The 10,328-nt window shown below is 42.3% G+C and overlaps 1 protein-coding gene across 1 annotated transcript; it reads right to left on the reverse strand.

The window, feature by feature from the left end:
- Positions 1-868: 868 nt before the first annotated feature.
- Positions 869-4,761, reverse strand: PMAIP1 (phorbol-12-myristate-13-acetate-induced protein 1). Its single transcript, XM_036323110.1, is given in 4 exon segments — positions 869-2,141; positions 4,498-4,594; positions 4,596-4,737; positions 4,739-4,761. Coding segments are annotated over 4 exon segments (369 nt in total). The 3' UTR covers positions 869-2,034.
- Between the last annotated feature and the right edge of the window lie 5,567 nt (positions 4,762-10,328).

Genomic DNA, 10,328 nt, shown 5'->3' on the forward strand with positions numbered 1-10,328 from the left:
AATAAAAATATATATTTTTTAAAATAAAATTAGTTGAAATACAATATTTGGGTTATGCAATGAACACACGGCAGTTTACATGATAAAAAAATAAACACAGAAAAGAATGATATTAATTTTTAATGGTTTACAGCTACAGTATCCACTTTTACTAGTATAGGTATATATACATGTATAAATATAGTTACAGACCATAAATATCCACATGGCAAAATAGGCCTGCCGCTAGGCAGATACACACGAAATATCTCTGCAACTAAATAAACAAACAGATGTAATACTGAAGAAAAGTAGATACTGAGGTATTTTTTTTTTTTAAATCAAAGTGACTATTGCCTATATATCAGCGATTTTCAACCGGTGTGCTGCAACAATTTTTAAAACATGTAATACCTGACTATTTAGTCAGGGGCACTGACCTCTTTTCCCTTAGATTGACAAATAAAAAAATGAAAACAGCCAACACAACAATAGCTGTCAGATGTGAATGAATCAAAATTATACCTATTTTTTTTGTCAGATCAGCAAAATATATATTTTTTGGTGTGCCACAGAACTGTAGTAATTAGTTTATATGTGCAATGAGATGGAAAAGGTTGAAAATCGCTGGCCTATTTTAAAACATTCTTACTGTAGGAGTTCAAGTAGTTATCAAAACCTTGTAAAAAACAAACAAAAAAACCCCACAAACAATAAAACCCTTGTTTCATAACCTAAAATTGTAACTTCAACTAACACAAATTGTTAAACTAAACAAAAAAATATTTCCATTATAAATAGGTAAAATAAATAATATTATTCTTGATGAAATTCAATCATGGTGTTTTTATATATATTTGGAAATTGTTCATAGACTGGTCTTTTTTTAAAAAAAATGAAATGCATGAAAGCTTTTCTCAGAATCTACATGTTACTTTAATGAAAATTAGTATATATATATATATATATATATATATATATATATTTCAACCAGAGTGAAAATCCCATATTTATACATAGAATTTTCATTCTGAATGAGCAATCTATTCCTCTTTTTAAAAGAAGTATATCCCTTATACCTGAAACTAATACAAAATAATATTGAATGTAAACTGTTATTTAAAAATAACTTAAAAAGTATATCCTAATAATGAAAACATGTTTAACTTCTTGTAAAAATCACTTCTTATAGAATTCACAGTGATTAGTGTGGAAAAGGGCATTTTACAGATTTTAGAAATTTCTTTAGAAACATTCATTTTCTTATAAACAATTACTTTAGAATATTTGTTTTACCAAGTTTTAATTCAGCAGTAAAAAGTAAAATTCACTTTTTTTTTCCTATTATCCCTGGTTATCCAAAATCACTATGCTCTTCATCTTTTAACATTCAACCTAGGAATTTTACTGGCACCAAATTTGATCAAATTTTTTCAAATTCCATACTGCCCAGTTAAGGCCCACAGGAACACATTTAATGAAAAGTCATCTGAACAGAAGTAATACATTTTAAGTCAAAAAAATTATCAAATTATTTTATATTTTGTAGTGACCTATGAAATCAACATTCACTATAACATTCAGTGTTCTCAGAATGAAATATTTACTTTTAACAAGATAACATATATAAAACAAATATTATACATTGTTCTGGAATTGTCATCCTTAAGTAGAAATAAACACTGAACTTATTCTGTTTTTTGGTCCCTGCCAAAACATTCTAGTTATTTATCAACTCTTCTTACACTAGGCTGGGCATCAACCTTCAACAAAATACTAGAAAAATTCTCTAAGCAGAAACAAAGAAGTCTAATAATTCATTCCATATTTTCAAAGCTCCTCAATTCTTGCTTTAAAATAAACAAATGACTTCTGGGAAAACTCCAACAGAATTTCATTGTGATGTATTCCATCTTCATTTCCAAGCACATCCCAAAGCAAGTGAGAGCTTCTTCACATTCTTCTCCATTATAATGCAGTCTCTCACCACTAATGGATGAAATATGGTAAATCCAGCTTTATAGGAGTCGCCTCATTAGAAGGCTTCTGAAGCAGTCAGGTTCCTGAGCCGAAGAGTTTGTACATCAGATTCAGAAGTTTCTGCAGGAAATTCAGCTTGTCTCCAATTCTCCTTAATTGAAGGGCACACTCAATTTCAGCCTCTGAAAAAGAATGCAAAACATCAAAATTAAATTGACCACATTCCAAACTACAACCAGCAAGAATGATAAGTTGAGTAGGTTTCCCGTGAAACATTCCTCTTACTGTTGGTTTTATGTACACCTGTTTTCTGTACGTGAGATGGAACACATACAGCCACACAACATATACAAATACACTGTGACTCAAACAAGAAAAAAAAAAAAGAAAAAAAAAAGAAAAAGTTGAATGAAGACATTTACTTTGAAATCTTCTTTTAAAGTATCCTGGATGAGGCAAATATTATCTTATTAGCAAATACAAACATTTAATATGTCAGACACCACAGTGAGATGTTGCCGGCCTCAGATAGTGTCATTCCTTTTTCTCTCACTTAAGGTTGGTGGGAAGAATGGAAGTCAAATTTTAAACTCTTCTTTTGTTTTCAAGTAGGACTTATATTTTGTGGCAATAATTCATAGTTAAGATTATGCCCTCATTAATAGGCAAATCTAAAATGTATTTTTTTCTTCATTTAAAAAACTCTGAAATTTTCTCATAGAAGATTCATACACTTGTTTTCCAAAAGTAAGTCCACATTCTCTAAAATAGTTTAGAAGTTTAAATGTTAACTCTAAGCCAAATTTTTCCAACGAACCCAACCTCTACCAATCCATTGCCTTTAGGGAGATGAGTGAAGTGGAATATAAGTAATTCACATGTTTACTACTTTTCAGAATAGAGATACTGTAATTAACTGAATATTAATTTAAGAAACATAATATTTATCATATAATTTCCAAATAAATTTTAAGTGAAATTTACATCAAATCTATATTGACCATAATTTCAATTTTCTTGGAAAGTCAGAGCAATTCAGGGTCATTTGTCTACTTTAAGATCATGATTATGAACATTAAAAATCATGACTACAAATTACAATCTGGTTTACTTGGTAAGTAGACCCTGCAAAGACCCTAGTTAGTTAGGCTCAAAAGAAATAAAAACTTCGTCTCTGTTGTAGTTACACATCTATAAAGCTATTAATTTTAAAAATTGTAATCATGGATGTTAACCAAACTTATTGTAGTAATTATTTCACAACATATACATGTATCAAACCACTGTGTGGTACAACTAAAATACAATGTTATATGTCACATGTCTCAATTTTTTTAAAGTATTACTATCTAAACAAGTTTCCGTGGGACCTTTCTCCAGTCCCTTGTTGTGGGGAACTAAGCAAAGTTGGATGGGTGAAGGTTATGCACTAGATCCCTCCCTCGCCGCCGCCGTCTCCCTGGTCCGGGGTAAAACCCCTGAAGCACTTCCAGGAGGCGCCTTTTCAAAGCTCGGTCAAAACTACTGGACATCACAAAAGGCAGGAAGATTTTTCCTTCCCAAGCAAGGGCCAGGGAGAGCAGCCTGGCACCAACCTAGCCATGGCTACATCGCCGATACACCATTTCCTCTGCATGCCGGCGCATGGGCTCCATAAAATGAAAGTATGTTGAAAACTGGGGGGTGGGGGGCTATTACCTGCTGATGTAATAGCAGTATGACCCACCCGGATTTTCTGGCTCAAAGCCTTGCTGCCTTCTTTGATACTGCCCCTAAGACTCGTTTGATAAGATTTATAAGGGGGGAGGGGGGATTGGATCTGAAGAAAAGTTATTTGATGGGCAATTTGGGGAGTAGGGCGAGGAATGGATGGATTGGGGACCAACTTCGGTTCTCCTACCCCCTTCCCGCAACTAATTAGGATTGTTAAAATGTTATACAATGTAACTCTCGACAAAGAAGCAAGAATTTCTGGGCTCCTGAACGCAGTGGTCCCTGCGAAACCTCCAAGACCCTCCGCGAGTCCTTTGAGGAAGAGCTGTGATCCGACCAGCATTATCTCCGCTTTTGTTAGCGTTGCGGGTGGAGAGTGTGATAACGCCTAGCGCGGGGCCCTCCAAGGTCCAGGACCCCGGAGAAAGAGGCCTGTCTTAGGAGTCGCTGGGAGGCCAGGTAGTGCCAAGAGCTTCCCCCGTCCCCACCCGCCGTGACAATGACTTTCTCCTGGTGGCTGCCACCCGCATCTGCACTTTTCTTCCCCGTGGCCGGGGCAGGGCAAGTGCGGCTGCAAGGCAGCGAAGAGGCTTTCTGCACCGCGGAAAGACCGCTGCCTCCCAGTCCCAAACCTGGGTCCCCCGCCGTCTCCACGGTCCTGGATAAAACCCCGAAGGACTTCCACGAGGCGCCCCGAAAGCACGTGCAAGGGCACAGACCAGACCAGGCCCCGAGTAGACGGGCTAACCCGGCCCCGATAGAGACCTCGACCCCCGTCCCGGACCCGTCGCCCCGGCCAGGATCTCCGCCCCATCGGGTCCCTACCTGCCGGAGCCCGCGTCGGGCTAGGCTGCGCGTTCTTACGCGCCTTCTTCCCAGGCATCTCCGCAGGCGGCCGGCGATTACTCCGCGGCCAACCCCGGGGAACCCAGTCCCCGAACCTGGAGTCTGCGGGAGGCGAGCAGCGCGCGGGGCAGGCGGGGCAGGCGGGCCGGACCGGGCAGAACGGGCCGGATCAGGCCGGAGACCCGACTAGGAGCGCGCCCGAGAACCTCTGAGGTCCGGGAAGGCCAGGGCCCGCGTTTTCATCTTCTGGGGACTTCCCAGTGACGTAGGGAAACCAGACGCCGGGCCCGCCCCCTCCCCGCCCCTCTCCCCGCCCCGCCGGCCGCCCTTCGGCCCGGGCCCGGGAGGAACACCGCTCCACCTGGCGCGACCTGCCCGGACACGTTTCCCACCCGCGCGGCCCCGACCCGCGAGACCCCGAAATTACTCCCTGATCAAACCGGGCTGGGGGCGCCGGGCTCGGACCGAGGCTCGCCCAGAGTTGAGGCAGCTGCAGGAGCCGCCGGGTCCCGGAGTCGGGCGAGGAGGAAGGTTTTCCCGGCGGGAAAGTCGAGGGTGGGGAGGCCGGGAACTTCGTCCTTATCATAAATGCGCAATTAGAGACTTCTGTACACAGCCCCGCCAGAGCTGGCGAAGGAAAGTTGTCACTTAGAGAGTGTGGGGAGTTTCAGGGACGTGGCACGAAGAGAGCTTTGATAGCTGGAGGGATGTGGCCAGAGGCCAGGCTGCTCAAGAAAGATTGAAACTGTTGGGAGGTTCGCTACAAATTGAAACCCTGGAGCCAACACCGCTTTGATTTGGAAGGGGTGTGTGTGTGTGTGTGTGTGTGTGTGTGTAATAGTGGTGGTGGTGGATGTTTGGGTGGGAGAAGGAGGGGATTAGTTCTCCGCCCCGGAGTCAGGACTGTAATTTAAAAAGCTGAGCATATTCCCTCTGGATGGGTCACAATTGCTCGTTCTGGATGCTTAGTAACATTAAAAAACAATAATAATCCCATCATATAGAAAACATTCAAATGCTTTTGTGCAGGGAAACTTAAGGAATCTGGGAATATGAAGTTATTTGCATGAGGTTTGGCTGGCCCTTGAATAATTAATTTCATTATTATAAAGAGAAGGAGTCACTCGGTCTGCTTACCCTGAGAGCCGCTTAAGGCCAAGGGTTTAGGCGGGCGCGACACTGAGGTTAATCGAGACGAGGTTCACCGGGGCGGAATGCAGCGCGGGGGCTGAGCGCGGCGGGCCCACGCAGCGCGGGGCCCTTGCCCACTGCAGGCTTCCCGGGAATCAGTTTCTCAGAAAGTGCGTTCTCATATTGTCCGCGCTATTGAACGCACAAGTTGCAGATTGGCTGCTGAGAGCTGCGTGGCTTCCTAGAAGTATTAGGTTTGGTTCCCAAGATTGGTCTGCAAAATGTCTTTTGAACATTTGAATTGGGTTGCCAACATTTAAGATTGAGACATTGTAGTTACGGCTGGGGTTTCTGGCGTCCTGTGGAAAATCCGAAGTTCTCACAACCCGGGACCCGTTTCCCAAACGTGCAGAGCAGACGAGGAGCGGCGGCCGCCTCTTCCCGAGGGAGACCTGGGGCGGGAGCTCCCCTCGGCCGCACCCCCTGCTGTTTGTTTTCTCATTTACTTTATCTGGCCCCAGTAGGCAGCAGGTTGTTTATTTACCTCAAGTCATTCAATCAACACAGATCTGCAAGTATTTATGTTGCCTTGGTTCTGCAGGGGTGTAGACCACGCTGTAAGCATGGGGCAAGAACTACTCTTAAGTTTAAAGAACTTAGTTTTGAGTGTGGTAAGAGAATTCGGGAGTTTTCAGCACGCGATGTAGGAAGCAGGGTGGAGAGGCTGCCTCCAAGCCTCTGACCTGGAACCAGGTATCCCACCACTGGGGCTCCCCTTGGAAAGGCTCCTTTGCACTAACTTAATACTCAAGGCACACCATTAACTTCCTGCTTGGATAAATTAGTCAACTTCTGATCAAATCGCGCACGCTGAAAGGCAAGGAATACATTCAACTGCAACAACAAAAACAAATGATGTCCTGTTTATGTACAAAGGGTGTGTCAATCCTGTCCTCCACTATTATCATGATAAAAGGCTGTTGGTCACGTGACCCATACAAACCTCAGGCAACTTTGTGCCTTTTAGAGAATTGCAAATTCAACTTGTTGGAGAGGAAAAGAGGAGCAAGTGGGGGGTGGGCTTCAGAGATTGGTCAGAATCAGCTGTTTATGGAGAACTTTTTATGGTGTTGGATTTGAGACAGTTTGCAAACTCTTTCAGATCTCACATTCTACTAAGGAAATTTGAAGCTGAGTGTGAAGGGCTTTCTTCACTGTATACTTTTCTGGAATCCCCTCTTATCTGTTTAAAAAACACACACAGCCCTAGCTGGTTTGGCTCAGTGGATAGAGCGTTGCCCTGTGGACTGAAGGTTCCAGTCAAGGGCACTTTCCTGGGTTGCAGGCGGCAGCCGATCAATGATTCTCTCTCATCATTGATGTTTCTATCTCTCTCTCCCTCCCTCTTCCTTCCTGCCTGAAATCAATAAATATTTAAATCACACACACACACACACACACACACACACACACACACACACGGACTGCTGAGGATGGCAATTTTTTAACTACTACTAGATAGCAGTCTTCATGGACCAAATTAAAAAATGACAGTACAAATCCAGCCATGCCTGTGTTGTCCTTTTCAGTGTTAAAAATATATATACTGAAAAACAAAATAGCAGACTCGATTAGTAGTAGAATAGTCATATATTTCCTGCAGAAATGGGATTTGACAGGAAGAAGATACGAGAGATGAATAAAGGGGGAATTTTAAGGAAGACTGTGAAGATTGGCTGTAAACCTGAGTCTGTTTATTCTGATAAAAGAGAACTTTTTGTTGTTGTTTTTCGCTGTAGAGCATGGGTGTTAACGTGATATCAGCCTCATACATTGATCAGTTATATCTCTCTTTAAGACAGACATTGGGGTAGGCTCTGGGGAGACAAGTGTCCCGCTCCCATAGAAGCTGCATTGAAGAGATCAGTACCTCACAAATTCAATGTGCATAAGGCCACCCTGTTAAAATGCGCATCTGATGCTGAGAGCTGGCTGGTCTTGCAATTCTGCTTCTTAAACAAACTCTGGTAAAGCTAGTTTTTGGTCTATGACAGGGGTCCTCAAACTACGGCCCGCGGGCCACATGCAAATACAAATATTGTATTTGTTCCCGTTTTGTTTTTTTACTTCCAAATAAGATATGTGCAGTGTGCATAGGAATTTGTTCATAGTTTTTTGTTGTTTTTTTTAACTATAGTCCGGCCCTCCAACGGTCTGAGGGACAGTGAACTGGCCCCCTGTTTAAAAAGTTTGAGGACCCCTGGTCTATGACATCACTTTGAGTAACAAGGCCATAGGGTGATACAGGAAAGAATACAGGCAGGTGCAATAAGATGGACATCAGAGCTGTGCCAGGGAAATTATGGCAGACTGTGGGAGGACAAGTAAGCAGGAAAGGGCATCTACATAGGGATAAATAGGAGTTGGCCAAGCAATGAGGCCAAAGGGAAGAAGTATGTTCCCTGCAGAGAGTGAAGAGCAGTGTGAGGTGGGAAATGGTGAGAGGTAAGTGGGGAGAGAAACCGCTTGAAAGTGTGGGTATTACTGTGGGAGCAATGGGGGGTGGCGGGAAGACCACTGAAGGTTTTAAGCAGGTGGGTGATATGATTAGATTCTAGAAAGCTCACTCTGGCTGCAGTGTGACTAGATTAGTTGAGTTGAGACTGGAGACAGTGTGACTAGTGAAGATACTGTTAGCATTTTCACACAAGATGGGAGAGTCAACGAAGTCACTGTTGACTTTAAAATGCACATCTGATGCTGAGTTGGCCGATCTGTTTATTGTCTACTTCCCCTTTTGAAGTAAGGCTGTTATGGGGCATGTTGGGAAGGACCGTCCACATTGAAAATGTGACTAGGAAAGGTCCACATTCTGTTAGAGCATGACTTGATGTTTTCAAATAATAATCAAAATCTCCTGTATTAGTTTCCTAGGGTTGCCATAACAAAGTACTGAAAACTGGGTGGTTTAAAACAAGAGCAATGTCTTTTGGCACAGTTCTGGAGGCTGGAAGTCTGGAATCAGGGTGTCGGCAGGGCCCCCCTCTCCCTGGGGGCTCCAGGGAAGAGTCCTCCTTTGCCCATTCTAACTTCTGGTGGTTGCCGGTAGTCCTTGCAATCCTTTGCTTATAGATGTATCACTCCGATGTCTGCTTAGGTTTTTAAATGGCCTTCTCCTCTGGTTGTCTGTGCCCAAATTTCCCTGTTCTTATAAGGCCATCAGTTATTGCATTAGGGCCCAGGCCAATCTAGTATGACCTCATTGTAACTTGATTACATCTGCAAAGACCCTATTTCCAAATAAGATCACATTTGCCAGTTGGCAGGTGTGGGGAGTGGGGCGGGGAGGGGTGGGGCGGTAAGGAGTTAGGACTTCAACATATCTTTTGAGGTACACAATTCAACCTATAACATTTCCCTTTATCAACTGTCTTTTCAAAAAAGTTCTATGTATACACTCTCATCCTATTTACAATTGGCACGTTTTACAACCAAAAGGCTCTTAGTAAACTGGACAATGGATTTAGGCAGCCTGAAATAAAGGTCCAAAGCAGTAGAGATAAGATAAGAAATAAGATGACCTTTGAGGGAACGGGTTTGGAACATCTGTCAGCCACAGAAAACACATCCAGTGCTTAGTTGGAGATTGTGGTATGACCCACCCCCCCCACCTCCACCCCAGCTGGACTTGCTACTCACAAAGGCAAACAAGTTTTCCAGAAATCCTTTGATGGAATTTGAAAGTAAATTTAATTTCTTTTAGTGCTACAAAAAGCACATTATAAAATGTGGAAGACAGAGGAGACAAAAATTTTCATCTCCCAAAGTTTCTGTTCTTCATTTTATTTTCCCTTGTTATTAATTATTTTCTGGATTATCACAGATAATGATCATCAAGCTTGTTCATGCTTTTTTTTTTCTGTTAATCTTCACTCAAGATATTTTTTCCATTGATTTTTTTTTTTTAGAGAGTGGAAGGGAGAGAAGGAGTGGAAGAGAGAGAGAGAGAAACATCGAGGTGAGAGAGACACATCTCCCATATGAACCTCAACCAGGGCTGGGGATCAAACCTGCAACCCAGGTATGTGCCCTTGACCAGAAATCGAATCCAAGACCCTCCGGTGCACAGGCCAATGCTCTAACCACTGAGCACATGGGCCAGCGCCATGTTTGTGTTTTTTAACTGCAAAGATTCCAGAAGAGAAATAGTCAGTCATAGGGTTCCATAGTACCAGTTGAACAATGGGAATAGGTCAGGATTGCCTGAATATTTAAATTACCTGAATTACTGATTTTTAACAAGTCAATAAATTCAACTAGCTTAGAGGGTTTAATAGAAGAAACTATTAATAAATACTATTTGTTAGAACATTAGTATGATAAAGTGATTTTTAGGTAGTTATTGAATGACTACTGGAAAGGTAATTCAGTCTTGTGTGAAAGTAGCAAGTAATGAATGTCCAAGTGTATTTCATGTAAATACAACTTCTGAAGCAATTGATGGGCTTATTTCAAATGCAGGCCTGACCTCAGACTGACAAATCAAAACATGTGCAAATATTCATATTAACAACCTTCTAAGATGATGTTGATTCACTGATGAAGATGATGAAAAGCACTTAAGAAATGATACCTGCCCTTAAGTAGCTTTTAGTCTAGTTAAAGAAATAAAACATTCT

Source organism: Myotis myotis, unplaced genomic scaffold (genome assembly GCF_014108235.1).
Source record: "Myotis myotis isolate mMyoMyo1 unplaced genomic scaffold, mMyoMyo1.p scaffold_m19_p_9, whole genome shotgun sequence".
Lineage (NCBI taxonomy): Eukaryota > Metazoa > Chordata > Mammalia > Chiroptera > Vespertilionidae > Myotis > Myotis myotis.